The sequence below is a fragment of the Orbicella faveolata genome, unplaced genomic scaffold, assembly GCF_042242905.1.
Source record: "Orbicella faveolata isolate gen_17 unplaced genomic scaffold, um_ofav_v1 contig_24, whole genome shotgun sequence".
In the NCBI taxonomy this organism is placed as follows: Eukaryota; Metazoa; Cnidaria; class Anthozoa; order Scleractinia; family Merulinidae; genus Orbicella; species Orbicella faveolata.
The window spans coordinates 16,462,501-16,477,219 of NW_028301552.1; the positions used below are offsets into that span (position 1 = coordinate 16,462,501).

The 14,719-nt window shown below is 41.3% G+C and overlaps 3 protein-coding genes across 4 annotated transcripts in view; 1 reads left to right on the top strand and 2 right to left on the bottom strand.

Annotated features, from left to right (window-relative positions):
- Nucleotides 1-1,051, bottom strand: part of LOC149110641 (uncharacterized) — a 1,493-nt gene extending 442 nt beyond the window's left edge. Inside the window, exon 1 of the mRNA XM_089292254.1 lies at nucleotides 1-1,051. This exon is cut by the window's left edge and continues 442 nt beyond it. Within this exon, the coding sequence (XP_089148380.1) occupies nucleotides 37-858 (822 nt within the window). The 5' untranslated portion in view covers nucleotides 859-1,051 and the 3' untranslated portion in view covers nucleotides 1-36.
- Nucleotides 1,052-2,644: 1,593 nt separating this feature from the next.
- LOC110069547 (uncharacterized) lies at nucleotides 2,645-5,759 on the bottom strand. 2 transcript variants are annotated; one of them, XM_089292856.1, is made up of 4 exons: nucleotides 5,536-5,759; nucleotides 4,562-4,749; nucleotides 4,196-4,276; nucleotides 2,645-3,860 (listed from the first exon to the last, which is right to left on the bottom strand). In XM_089292856.1, the coding sequence occupies exons 3-4, from the start codon at nucleotides 4,250-4,252 to the stop codon at nucleotides 3,162-3,164; spliced, it is 756 nt and encodes a 251-aa protein (XP_089148982.1). In that variant the 5' UTR covers nucleotides 4,253-4,276; nucleotides 4,562-4,749; nucleotides 5,536-5,759; the 3' UTR covers nucleotides 2,645-3,161. The 2 variants fall into 2 exon arrangements, with proteins under 2 accessions (XP_089148982.1, XP_089148981.1); XM_089292855.1 differs by having other exon boundaries at nucleotides 4,196-4,331.
- Nucleotides 5,760-10,244: 4,485 nt separating this feature from the next.
- LOC110069529 (histidine N-acetyltransferase-like) lies at nucleotides 10,245-12,076 on the top strand. The gene has a single exon (XM_089292854.1). It carries the CDS (start codon nucleotides 10,345-10,347, stop codon nucleotides 11,260-11,262), a length of 918 nt encoding a protein of 305 aa, XP_089148980.1. The 5' UTR covers nucleotides 10,245-10,344; the 3' UTR covers nucleotides 11,263-12,076.
- Nucleotides 12,077-14,719: the final 2,643 nt, after the last annotated feature.

Sequence of the window (14,719 nt, forward strand, 5' to 3'; positions counted from 1 at the left end):
CATATCACTGCTTATTGAGTCCACATAAAGACGACGTCACTGTTCATCCAAGTATCCACCGAACCACCATTGGGTTGTCGAATCATCTGCCATGGTGCAACGGAAATTCTTGTTGATGACGCCGTAGAAACCAAAGTTGTCTTCACTTGAAACAGCTCCAGTGTTAGGTTTGAAGGCACAGTCACCGATGTGAAAACTGTCGGTGTGAAGGGTGTAAGTGTTGAGAACCTGCCAGAACCTTGCTGTAGTACCACTCCCTGCCACATGTCCACGGATATTCGCGTAATCTACCGGGAAACATTTACCCTTACCAACATACGTCATGATGTCAAAGTCGCTGAACTTGCCTCTGAGGTAATCTCTGTAATCAATCTTTTGTTGCATTTGGTCAAAGCTGCAGGTTGCTCGCCAGTATGTTGATTGGCTGCGGAGAGTTTTCATTCGAGCCAGAGTCTGGCGATAAGAGTTCCAGTTTGGGGTCTTACGGTTGATTGGTGCCTCTTGCAGAAATGTCATGCTTTGAAAATGAGGAAGATCTTTCGATGCTCGGTTCCAAGACATGACAAGTGTCCAAGCTGCGCCCTGCTCAGACGAGAAATAGCAGTAAGCCACGTAACGCTTATCATGGCTATCAAAAAGCCAGTAGAAGTCACTTTCAAAGACGCCATGTCGCAGGTAATCCAAACAGGATCGCGCGATAAAACCTTTCATTTCCAGGTGGATAGCTTTAGGGAACTGAAATAAAGCAAAACAACAATCAGAGTTCCACTGTTTTAGCGAGACATCATGAGCTGGGAAGTACTTATGATGGTAAAGGGCCATTAACAGGTATACGCGTTTGATAGCCTGACTACACATAAAAACCAAATTTGGTTGGAAAATAATCCCCAAAACATATAGCTTATCAACGGGAGAGGAGGAGCGGACTGATTAAAAATAAATTTCAAGAAAGGGAAAGAATCGTTTCATCTTGGAAATTAGCTAAACTAAAAAGCTTTCTACGTTACTAAATGTATCTTAAATGTTAACTGAAATACTTTACCAATTTTTCTTGACTCACTACGCCCAAAAATAGCAGAGCAAACAGGCTCAGTTTCATTTCGGTCAGAATTGAGCAGTTCAGCCTTTGGAGAGAGAAACTGATTGGTAACTATAAAGGAACATGTCTTGACCTAAAAGTTTGATCAAACTACTAAAGAGGAAAAAGTCAAAGGCTGTAGGACAAATGAGAAACACTCAGTATATGTCGGTAGAGATTCGATGCTACTACTCAAATGCGGGAGTGATATTTGCATTCATCTATATTATGCGAGATCTGCTTGTGTAAGGAACCCAATCTACTACTATTTTACTAAATGTAGAGGTTCAATAGCGATCACGAAAGTTGATCTGTCGCAACTATCATGATAATTCGTTTCACCTAGTTTGATGTTAGTTAAGAACCGTATATTTACCATAACTATATACGAAGCAATATTGTAATCTCGTAGTACAATTACGGGCTTCCTATTATAAACATTTCACACAGCAAGACCTCACAATCTGATCAGTTTTGTCCTCTGGTTAAGCAAGCTATTCAGCTAAGAGTGCCAGTCTGCAAATATTCAAGGTAAAAAGTTATTAAAAATATTACGACACAGACAAATATCTCGTCTCGTGGAGCTTCTGCAAGCTTACACCACAGGCGGCCCAGACGTTGTATACGATTAATACGTGACATTATGCTGTTGGCGATTACGTTACAATTTTAGCCGTTTATAAGACAATGTATGAGAATACTTCGAAAATTACTCTAAATGCTACCTGTAGAAAATAATTTGAATAAAATGGCTTACCTTATGTTTGCATTGCGTTGTTTTAATGTCTCTGGGTTCCTGGAGGTGGTTTAGAGCCATTTAGGCGAGTTTTACTTTCTGGCGGTTTGCCTTCCCCTAAAGAGAAACGAAAGGCGGGCGACCCACTGGCCCGACGGCCGGCACTCAAAGCTCTGTAAATTCCACAAAAATGGTCTAATCTCGTCAGAATTGTCTCATGGTAGCCCTCGATAACTCTTCTTCCCATTCGGTTTCTCCCAAGGTTTCAAAGTTTATCTTAACCGCCCGAGAATCGCTGGTTTTTCAGCTCTTGCTTTCCATTTCGGCTCCATTTCGATCCGTAACCGATTATCTTGGGCACAGGATTTGAATTTCTAGCTTAGCGACCTCGCCATCGTGACAAAGTCGCGTCCAACCGTCGAGAGGCACGGGGCATTTTTTGATTATGCAAACTGCACCGTGCCGCGGTGTATAACTGAAATTAGCGCCTAAAAGCACTGTTAACTGCAAAAATACACGGAGCAAACAATGTTCAGCTGAATTTAGCGCCTAAAAGCACTGTCAACTGCAGCGAGAGATGGCAACGAGTAACTGACCAATGCCCCGTGCCTCTCACTAAGTGATAAACGTAACTTGTTTTCCTCTATCCTTATATGGTTTATAGTTATTTTGCGTCATTTTTGCCGCGCGACTAACATGAAGCCAGGTAAAAGGTTTTAGCACCATTGCGTTTAAGAGCCATCGAGTCTAGCCAAAACTGTATTAAGCCATCAGAAAAAAGTTTGCAATTCATGTTCATATTAAAACTGTGGTCACTTTTAGAGAGCCTGTTTTCGTATACCAGATTTATTATATCAGTCTAACTTGTCCTCCATGTACTAACTACCTCTAACAAATTGTTTACAGGATGGTCCAGTCTGATTATAGTCCTATAGACCCATTCAAGAATTGTCGTCGTTAATTGTGTCTTCAAAGAGCGAAAATTCACAACAGAATTAAATTAGTTTAACGTAAAGATCAAGTCGGATTGATCCGCTCCTGTCACTCTATGGGGTATTTAGACGGTATTCCTATTTAATGAGAAACAGCAGGAACATAACAACAGAGCAGAAGTGGCCACATGTGGGATTTTCCGATTTAAATAGATGACAAACTTGCCGCACTTATGTCAAAATCTTCAGAAATTCTCAAAATACCATAATTGTTTACATGTTTCCAAGTGCCATCCATTGTATTCTATAAAGCTCTAGTAGCTAAAACAATTGTAGCTCTTTTTGAATGGGTCTATGATCATATAATTTAGCTTGGCTTCATATCACTGCTTCTGGAGTCTATATACAGACGACTTCATAGTTCATCCAAGTATCCACCGAACCACCATTGGGTTGTCGAATCATCTGCCATGGTGCAACGGAAATTCTTGTTGATGACGCCGTAGAAACCAAAGTTGTCTTCACTTGAAACAGCTCCAGTGTTAGGTTTGAAGGCACAGTCACCGATGTGAAAACTGTCGGTGTGAAGGGTGTAAGTGTTGAGAACCTGCCAGAACCTTGCTGTAGTACCACTCCCTGCCACATGTCCACGGATATTCGCGTAATCTACCGGGAAACATTTACCCTCACCATTATACGTCATGATGTCAAAGTCGCTGAACTTGCCTCTGAGGTAGTCTCTGTAATCAATCTTTTGTTGCATTTGGTCAAAGCTGCAGGTTGCTCGCCAGTACTTTGATTGGCTGCGAACAGTCTTCATTCGAGCCAGAGTCTGGCGATAAGAGTTCCAGTTCGGAGTCTTGTGGTTGATTGGTGCGTCCTGCAGAAATGTCTTGCTTCGAAAATGAGGAAGATCTTTCGATGCTCGGTTCCAGGACATGACAAGCGTCCAGGCTGAGCCCGGCTCAGACGAGAAATCGCAGTAAGTCACGTATCGCTTATCGTGGCTATCAAAGAGCCAGTAGAAGTCGCTTCCAAAGATGCCATCTCGTAGGTAATCCAAACAAGATCGCGGGATGAAGCCTTTCATTTCCAAGTGTATAGCTTTAGAGGACTGAAATAAAGCAAAACAACAATCAAGATCAGTGCCACTGAATTAGAGAGACTTTTCCATGAGCCGGAACGTATTCATGTTGGTAAATCAGCTGTAAAAGACCATTTGATATTTATTTGCATTCACATGTCTCCAAAACTAGGAAGAATAAGAGCTAATTTAGTGGGAAATTAACTCCAAGGATATATAGCTTGTTATGAACTTGAGAAGAGGCGCGGAATGATAAAAAATAAATTTCAAGAAAGGAGAAGGATCATTCCAACTAGAAAATTAATTTTTCAAAATAGCACTCTACATTACTTAATGTTTATTAAATGTCGACTGAAATACTTTACCAATTTTTCTTGACTCACGGCAGTCAAAAACAGCACATAAAACAGGATCAGTTTCATTTCGGTCACAATTGAGAAGCGCAGCTTTTGGAGAGAAAAACGGCGAGTAGTTATGAAGGTGCACGTCTCAATCTGAGGGCTTAAGTACAAATGCTAAAGTGAGGTGAAAGGCTGTGGGGTAAATGAGAAACACTTAGTGTATAGAGATATTCAATGCTGTTCAAATGATGCTCGCATTCATCTTTTTCTGTGAAATGTAATACGCGAGATCCGCTTTTGCGATGAACCGATTCTACCATTGTTAGAAATGCTGCAGTTCATTAGAAGGAAATCTCTCTTTGAAAGTTGAAACTACGAACATCTACTTACCTTGAAGACTCAGTGGTTTGGTGTGGGTGAAGAAAAGTATATTTACTGAAAATGTCTGCGAGGCAATCTTTTAATCGTGTCGCACAGCAACAGGCTTTCTTTTGTAAACATTTCAAATATCAATATACCTCACAAACTGATTGTTTTTTTCCTCTGGTTAAACAAGTTATTCAGTGTAGAACGCCGGTCTGTAAATAAAAGAAAAGACTAAACAAAAAGTGTTTCAAAGAGAAGATACGTACATAGCTACTCAAAGCAGCAAACAATAACGAGAAGGTTTTCCAGTTTTAAGTTACGTTACGTGTAGAGGTAAAATAAGCTAACAATTCAAACATAAATAATTCTAATAATCCTTAAACTTGGTATTTAGTCAATATATCACTATACAGACTAAGTCTTAGTGTAAAGCAGCTGAAAGCTGCTTTTCAGTATAAACATTTGCAATGTCAAAATGTCATAGGCTGTATGTTAATAGATGAGGTAGTTTAGAAATGTAGAATTAGACACTACAGAATAAAAACCAATTTTTTTGGGGTCATCTTCTTTTCGTTAGAGTGGGTAAAAGTGTACTACGTGAGAGAGATGAGTTATCAGTACGAAGCCTAAAACCTGGACGCCCCTAATGTTTGTAAGACGTTTTGTAGTTGGCAATGACAGCCAAGCACTATTCAGCTGCTGACTCTTTCATACCTTATACACTAAGATTCCAGAGTTCCACAAGCGAGAAAGTAAATGAGTTAAGCCCTGTTTTTACCAGCTGCATATTCATAGGACTCATAGGAACAACTGCAGGGTTGATACAAGAAGTACGAAACATTAGGGCAAACACGAGCATCGCATTTTTTTTTTATCGTTATGCTCTTACATGGGTTATTCCGTGTTCTGATGGGTCCTGTTTGTGCTTATGCTCGCCTTTTCAGTAAAAGCCAGGCTTTACTCTTATTTCGACACCTGACGATAATTTTTGTGCTTACCTTACTTTGGGAATTAACTCAATTCAGGCAACGCCACGCTGAGGAGGTTCTCCTGGCACCTGCTACTACAAAAAAGGGCACCTGACAAACTTTTAACTGGCAGAGCTGTTCCACAAAAAAATTCATTCTCAATGAATTTCAGTTCTCTCTGCATGAAACGAGTAGACATGATAGTCCAAATTAAAATTAATCGTCATGGGAAGAAGCAGAAAGCGGAACATCATTTTAATCACCGGCAAACAAATTACATTTTCTAAATAATATATGGATTTAAACAAGCCTAAATGCGGAGCTTTTTATTACAAAAACTTAACGATCCAATCGAAAACCAGTACATGGTAAGCAGTCACCTTCAAAAACAAACACGTGACCTCGATGATTTCTAAACCTGAGCCTGCTATTTGGTCACGTGATACTGGTCAGTGGACACCTTGTTTTGACGGGTGTCAATTGACCATAACTTGGATGTCCAATATCAAAGATGGACGCTGTAAACTAAGGTTGCATACCTCGGTCAACCTATTAACTAGAGTATATGGCCGCCATGTTGCACGACGTCGTTGCTTTTCGTCGTAGGGTGCAAGTGCGCGCGATCCACTCCGCTAACCATGTTGACCATCAAGAAAGGGAAGCATGGTTTCCTATTTCTATGCATGCATGTGGTTTTGTTCGTATAGTTATGGGGCTCCACTATAAATGTGTTGAAACTCGGCAGCTTGTTAGTCACTGAGGCTCACTTTAAGGTACACACGTTATGGAAAGAAGTAGGACATCAGCCGGTCTCAGTAGTGCTCATCTAACGCACCAATGTAAAAACGGCGTATATATATCATTATTTTTACTTTACTGTTACCACATTATAGAGGGTCCTGAAGGGGGATACAAATTCCATTTCCCAGTCCATATTTTTTCCAAATCTCACTTCCCAGTGCTCAAATCCCATTCCCACAACCAGAATTCAGAAAAGTCACAGTGTTATACATACCAGCTCTTTCTCTTCGCATCCGAAAAATTACGGCTTCTTAAAACGACCCAACAAAGATCCAAAAATGCACGAGGATTTGAAGACGATAGGATACTTTTAGATAGTACGAAAACGTGCAAGTAGAGAAGTTATCGCGATTAGTTAGGTTACAAGTTCCTGCAACTCCACATTCCTGTCATTTCTGCCTGCAGGAAATCTGTTTTCCGACCTGTAAATGTTCTTATTCTTCCGAGCTTGGGCGGACTAATCAAACTTAGTGTTGTTTCAACGGCGATCTACCTTTCCTTTGAGTCAGTGGCATTGTCAATCACATTAAAGTTGTTTTCCTTTTCAATAGGAGACTCTGGTGGTAGATTGGTATCCTCATTTAAATAAGCCGGCTCATTACTTTCGCTTGAAACTTTTACACCTTACAGCAAATTCAAATTGACTGGTTCCAAGACTATTTCAGTTTTTTATAAGTTGCAAAGTGCCCGCCCAGTCCATTGTATTATCCTATTTCACATTTCGTTGTCGGACGGATTTACCATGCATCTTAGCCCTAGTCCTCGTTTCAGCTTGCTTGTTTCTGGTTATCTCCTGATGCGAGGCAAGGAAACTGTATGTGATGTTGGCAGTTTGTTATATGAATTTGGATGTGTGTATATGTAGTACGCTGCTGCCCACTTAGAAACCCTTTTCACAGCTTCTTCAACTGATGTGTCGAACATCATTGCATTTCACACAATGTAATAGTGTCTCTCTAAAAAATGTTATTGCGTGCTGATTTTCAACATGAAAGGTTAAGATCGAGTGGTTCCACATTGGGGCTCATTTTTTAACCAGGAAGTAGCGACAAGTGCTGCACATGCTGGATCTGAATAACAGGTTAAACATGCTCCACTCAACGAGGCAGGCATCAATAAGCGGGCATTGAAGCGGCCATCAATAACCGAGATGCCCGCCCCTGATGCTGTGTTTGTGTTTATTAAGATTAGTTACAAAATATTTTATAATCGTTTCAGGGTGATTAGAGTATAAATTGCATTTCACACAGTGTAAAAGTGTCTCTCTAAAAATGTGTTATGGCATGATGATTTTCAACATGAAAGGTTAAGATCGGGTGCCTCCACATTAGATCTCATTTTCTATCCAGGAAATAGTGACACGTCCCGCACATGCTGGATCTGGATAAACATGCTCAAAGTTGACACAAACAAGGTGCTTGAAACATTTTTTTGACGTTTCTCGATCCCCTGAAATAAGTGATGTCTCGACTGGATGGTTACGAAATGTTTATTCCATTTCCATTTTTGGCATTTTTCCCATTCCCAGTGATCAAATCCCAGTCCCAAGTGACCTAAATCCCATTTTCCCGGGGCAAAAACAGGCCAATCCCGGTTTCCATTTCACCCCTTTAGGACCCTCATAATGATTTAAGGGCAGCGCAATTCAGGAGGGTTTGTATCAGAGTGAAAATCTTTCCACGCCAATTCAGTTCATACAGATGGGGGATCGATGCTTGAGCTATGGTTACAGACATAGTTCATTATACTCCTTTCGAGATAATCTAGCTGGTGTCTGCGTGTGCAGTAGAACTAAAAACCTAGTTGAATGACTATGCAGTTGAGCACAAATAGAGTCTATTCTGAGGTTTCTGAATCGTTTTACTGAGATTACAATGCATCGCTTAGTGTTTGATATGACGAGTAAATATTCTTACGATCATGTCTTCATTTCAAGGATCTTCTGGAATTCGTAAATCGCAGGGGCAAAGACGGGAAGTAGATGTGGATGAACTTTACCAAACCGCTGACAGAATAAAGATATGTCCAAATAATAGTTACGTAGTTCACTGCACGTTTCAGTTTTAAATCAGAAATCTTTGCAGAGAGAATTTTCAGCTTATTTGTAATGACACGAATCAGCGAAGGGTCGTGAAATGCCATTGAAATCAACTAAGTTCAATTTTTCTTTGTGTCCCTTTTCATGATTTCATTGGGCAACTTCGCCGATTTTAGTTTTATAGGGTCTGTGTTTAAGTCCACTATTTTACTTATTACGGGACGAATACAATGATGTTCAATGTATACTGAAGTTTAAAATCTGGAACAATTATTTCAGAGCCACATTACGGCTAGCTGTAGGAGAAGTTTCCACTCACGAAAGCTGTTCAGAATTAAGATAAACTAAATGCATTTTTTACGCCGGTTCAGGCGTGCATGACCATACATAAAGAACGGGTCATCAGCCCTTACGTTTATTTTGCTTATTGTTGTTGAGTTAAAATTTCAACTAAAGTTTCAGTTTCTGTACCGACTGCTTCCTAATCTCACTTTCATTTTCTATAACCTCTCTGGGAAAATCTTCTGGGAATATATTTTAAATCTTGAAATGTCACTTTGATCGCTCTGGTTCCCGCCACCATATTTACCATTTTTTAATTTCGTGGGAAATTTAATGGCCTGTAGTCTGCTGGCAGCCGGTTTTTTTCTCTAAGGGTCATTTAGACGAGTCTTTAGTCATCGCGAACGCGAAGGGAAGGTATGGCGGTGGCCGAGTAGGGAAGAAGGCGGGACAAGGGTGATATGGCCGAGCAGGGAAGAAGGCGAGACGAGAAAAAACGTCTGCAGAATCTTCTCTTCTCATGTTTTTGAGGACACTCACATTTGTCAAAAATAATCGAATTAACCAATTAACTAATTAAAATCAAGTAGTTTTTTTGTTTTTCTTCTCGTGCGTATCGCGCCCATGTCTCGTCCCATTTCCCTTTAGCCAGAACATCTCCCCTCATAACCCCTACTGAATTTCGAAAGACAAACAGACTACCAGCAGTCTAATGGCCTGTAGCGTAGCTCACAACGGTTTCCAACATTTTTTCCGCACTTCTTTTTGACGAATCAATATAACCACTCTTTTTCAGTTGATGCTTATAATAATGAAAGAAATGAAACAAATTTGCAACCATACGTCAACAAAATATACAAATAATTTTCGCGGCGCTAAAAGGTTAGCATTACAACCGGGCATTACAACAACTAACCGGTTAAAAGCATGTTACTACTTGTGTATATGTAGCTTATAGAGTGTGTGCGTTGTCACGCAATAAAAAATAAAATCAAAAACCATTCAGTAGATAAAGTCAAGAAATTGTGATATTATAGACGATAAATAAGGTGTGTGCGTTGTCCCAAAGTTGAGAAATTCGTAAGCTCGATTTCCGCCGCTTTCTCGAGTCCGGTCTACGTTCCTCCCCGAGAAGAGTTCGGGGGAGGAGCGCGGGCTCCTTTCCCGAACAGCGGCTAGCAATCGAGCCTAAGAAATTCGTCGAAATGTCTTATAGAGCCTAGTATGGAGCCGCCATACGCCATGTGGCGGCCGGAAAATAGTGTAAACATCTGGAACTTACGTTGGGTATCTAGATACCAACTGATTATCAACTGATTATCTGCACCGAACCAAGAAACATTTACACAAGCACTTTTCCAAATACTTTAACTCCTAAAAGGGCTAAAGATCACGAGATAAGTGTATATTATTCGACAAACGCGATCTTAGCTTCATGTCACGCACTGCCATAACCCCGAAATTCAAAATGTGCTGGTTTCAAACGAAGGATCCTACTGAGCTGGAAAGTTGTAAACGGAAATAAATTTAGTACCTCTTATGCCTGATGAGGATAAAACCTTAAGTTTTGGATTTGAGAATTTGATGACGTCACGTGAACACACTCTATTCTCAGGCGCTGGCGAAAACCAGGCTTTGTAGTTTCGCTTTCATGTTCCTTGTAAGTGTATAGTGTACTGTGTCGATGAGTATTTGATGAGTTCGGTTGGGAGTCGACGATGAATCAAGAACTGACTTTTCGTATCGCCAGGTCGAGTGACTTCGGCGAAATTCTGAAATTGTCAGAGGGAATCTATGATGGACACGACTATCTGCCATTAAGATACCAAGCATGGATGAATATGGACAAGCTGGACGTTATGCTCGCTTATATTGGTGAGAAGCTTGCAGGTTTGGTTGCGTGTTCCGTCGTCGATGAAGGAAGAACAGCGATTCGTCGAGCAGGCCGTACTTTCGCGGAATTTCGCGGACAGGGTGTTTATACCCAGCTATCAAAAGCAATGAATGAGTTCATACAAGGACGCTATCCGAGCGTTTATCGAGAACGATTCACAACTGGGAAAAGCTATTCCTCGCAAACAAAACTTCTTCAGTTGGATATTTTGAGCTCGTATTGTAACAAGAACGCTTTGCACTTACATCCCTTTTCCACAACCATCCAGATTGAGGCTTGTACTAAAGAGTACCTTTGCGATGTTATCTTTTCTCGCCCTGTAGCACATAAATTGTTTCCAAACAATTTACTAGTAATCGAGCATTTCCCTATAGAGCCTCTAAGATCAAATATCGATTACCTGCAGCAAGAGATCGATTTGTATTTCGCCGTCGAGAAATGCAGCGATAATGATTTTCCAAGATCAGTCAGCTTCGGAGTATTGTCGCCAAGAGTAAACTTTGTGCACTGGTCGGTGAATGTTTACACCAGTGATCCAGTTCTGTACGAAGCACATCTTCTGCATCAATTTCAGCAAGCCCAGGAAGTCATAAAAGGAGATTTCAGTTTCGACACGTTTCAAGACAGAAGTTTGACAAACCGGGGAAAAAGAGTGTTACAAGAACAATTACAACAACAGTTAGACGAAGAGACGTCGAAAACGTCAGCGAAGCTATATGAAAAGAAGTTTTCACGGCCTTAGCTTTACTATACAAACTGCGCCCAGGATGGAGAACCCACCTGAGTTTCGTTGGATTGCTGGCAGTCTGTTTTTCTCTCGAAATTCAGTAGGGATTAAGAGGGGAGATGTTCCGGCTAAAAGGAAATGGGACGAGACATGAGCGCGGCACGCACGAGAAGAAAAGCAGACCACAGACCCTTCTCATGTTTTTGAGGACACTCAAAAATAATCTCAAAAATAATCTCATTTACCAATTAACTAATTAAATGCGTTTTCACTAGGACAATTTTGGCTAGATAAAGTCGGAAAAGTCCGGAAATTCAGTGAAAACAGTTCGTCGTGAGTTTAGCGAGTTAAAAATGCGCGCTGTTTTCACCAGAAAAAAGAAGCGATTATCTCGCCAATATGACCGGAAATTCACGCCAAGTTATACTACTTCGCGAGATGGTATAACTTGTCCCGGTAAATGCCGCAGCCAATCACATTGTGCGTAGTGACAGACGCCTGCAAAGAATTTAGCAATAGTATTTACCAGACGCTCGTATCGCGGTTCATTTGCGAAACAGAACTTTAAGCGGCAGACGAGTTCAATAGTCCTTCTCAATTATTCCGGTTTACCATTCCTACGGTCCCGCTAGATTCTCCAGTTCCCTGGCCAGGACACGGCGTCGCTCGACGTGCAGAACAAGTTCCTGCATTACAGCATTTCGTCGCATCTTCCTCAGTTCTGGGGACATTACCCGTATCCTCTGGAAAAAAAAAATGCCTTCTCGATCTCCTAAATCAATACAAGAGAAGTCGTTAAAAGCGCTTCCTCTCTCAGCTATCTTTGAAAGTTGCGCGGTTTTGTAATTTGAATCTTCTGAGTCAGCGGGTTAAATTCTTGGTTTTAATTTCCAGTGAAAACAGATGACACGTTTAACTAGCAAATGATGGTCTGTAAACAAACACCTAGAAAGAATGTTCAGCTAGTTAATCGGCCTAGTGAAAACGCAAACTAGTTTGAGTACTGCAGTAACATGAACCGATTGCTCAAACTCTTATGTTATGTTTACGAAATACCAAATTCTTTTGTCGGGCGAATTTCGCAAGCAAAGCTAAGGTCATTCTTCGATGTCGTCTTCAAGAGAAACACCTGACAAGCTTGCTTCCGTACTTAAACCGAAAAACGCGTCGTGCTCTAGGGATTGCTGTCGACTTTGTGGGTGTAAAGTACAAAAAGGCGACAAAATTTAACACATATCCACGGAGAACTTATTTAAACTTCCCGGGAAGAAAGGTGTTGAGAAACGGCTAGACTTGCCACAAGTCGACCTCATGAATTTCAGGGTAGAATATGTTAGGCCGCGAAGCGGCTGTTTTTAAGGTCGCGAAGCGGCCGAGCAAGCCACGAAGTCGCGAGAGGTCGTCCGGCGGGTACTGAATAAACAAGACGAAGGACTTTTCAGAAAGTCTACGAAACGGCCCTCTGGACAAACTTTTATCTGAAGATCTGGGACTTCCCGTTTCCAACAATCCAAATTATTCCTTCAGAGTCTGCGAGGTGTGCGTTAAAAATTCGGAACGCCGTTGAGCAAGTCCGTTTTTCAAAGGCGAATTTAAACCCCGTCGCAACCGATATCGAAGTAACTTTCGATGACTGCGAAACTCGACAACGCTGGAAGCGAATGTCGAAATCTCCATCGTCCGCAGGAAAACCAAATTCTGCCAGGATTTTTGCCTGAACTTAGCCGAACAATGGCATATACAACACGCAATACAGTCAACAGACTTGCGCGTAAACAACTACATTTGAATCGTGTGGTACCAGAACGACCAAAAGGAGGAATAAACCTATACATCGAAACATAATCTCGATCAGATAGCTGCAAGAAACACAAGAATGTCCCTAGAAAAACGTGATAGCTTTCTCTAAATAAAGCTACGGCGTCTCCGAAAATAAAAAGCACGAGGACAAACATTCTTGATAAGAAATTACCTACTCACCCTGACCTACTACACCGTGCAAACAGTTCTAATCACAGCCGGGCCCGGCGTCACAATATAGAATGCAAGTAAGCAGTATTTTCACGGTAAATCTCTATTTTGTCCCTCCAGAGCAAATACTTGGAGACTTAAAAGCTATCTTGCAAAAGAAATGAGCCTAAAAAATGCATAAACACATGGCAAATTACAGAGGTGTCAAACTCGACGAAGCGACATGCAGATAACAGCGGAAATCATGCAGACCTTGACCTTTTGCTATAGCACGGTCTTTATACGGCTCAACTCTGCTTAAAATTGCTCCTTACAGCACAACATGAAGTGCCCTTCATTAGCACGAGTGAAGTAACAAAAGGTCGAATGACCGAAGAGAGGGCGGCAAATTGAGTGTACAAATGTCACGAACCGTAGGAGTTGTATAGGCTTGGTTAACCCCATTTTACATTGATAATCGGGATGATCCGCCATTGCATCGCTCGAGACTCTTTGTTGTGCTTCGCGCGAAACTTATGACGCTTTATTCACCCTTCTGTCAACTATCTGTCGTCGGGCACATATTGACCAATCAGGTACTCCGTTGTTGGGCTGACGGAGGGTTTGAAAAGTTAAAAAGATTCTGCAGACGGTTTTTTCTCGTCTCGCCTTCTTCCCTGCTCGGCCATATCACCCTTGTCCCGCCTTCTTCTAAACTCCGTTGCAGTTCGGTCTTCGAGCAAAATTGATTTTTCGAGGGGTAGTGTACGGAAGCAGTATTTGACTTTGTATGTCTTTACTCTGAACCAGAGTGACTCTGAACGTGAATATGCAGCGACTATTTGCAAGAATTGCATTTACCTGACAAGATTTCTATCGGAAATTGACCGCTTAGTGTATTTTCAGTTTCAAATTCAACATGAAAATTCAATCAAAGATTTAAACAGTGGTTGCTCTCCGGTTTGCGAACCGCGTGTTCCCGGCCAGCCAATATATTAAACTCCGCGCTTTGATTATCCTCAAATCGTTCAGATCGTTCAATGATATTACAGAGGCAAAACAAAATTTCTGAGAAGCAGTGTAACCAATTTTAGTTTCGGTGCTGTAAAACTACCACTCAGTCTGCGCAATATTTCTCTATTCCCAATCTTGTTACTCACAAGAAATCCGGTTCGCGAAAGCCCTGTTCTCAGTATAAGTTTGTTGAGGCTAACTGAACCTTTTTGGGTAAGCTGTCACCTGTAGCATCGAACATTTATTACAGAAAGTTTCTTCTCGAGTAGATCTTATGGCCGGAGTGCTTTCTACCTGTTCCTAGTTCGCTTTGCTTTACAAAACAGCAGCAGTAGTCGAAAAACCACAGAGCACTTTGTGGCCTATTGCAAACATCACAGAGCGCTTTGTGGCCAACTCAAAACACCACAGAGCGCTTTGTGGCCTGTTCAAAACACCACAGAGCGCTATGTGGTGTTTTATTTGGGGGTTTAACATTGAAAACTGCCTGGCTCGTTGACTCGCAAAT

Bases quoted from the DNA above. Each gene is read 5' to 3' on its own strand.
- LOC110069547 (XM_089292856.1), bottom strand. From the start codon at position 4,252: ATGAAACTGATCCTGTTTTATGTGCTGTTTTTGACTGCCGTGAGTCAA. The intron at 3,861-4,195 runs GTAAAGTATTTC...GCTTTATTTCAG, and splicing joins CCGTGAGTCAAGAAAAATTG to TCCTCTAAAGCTATACACTT.
- LOC110069529 (XM_089292854.1), top strand. From the start codon at position 10,345: ATGAATCAAGAACTGACTTTTCGTATCGCCAGGTCGAGTGACTTCGGC.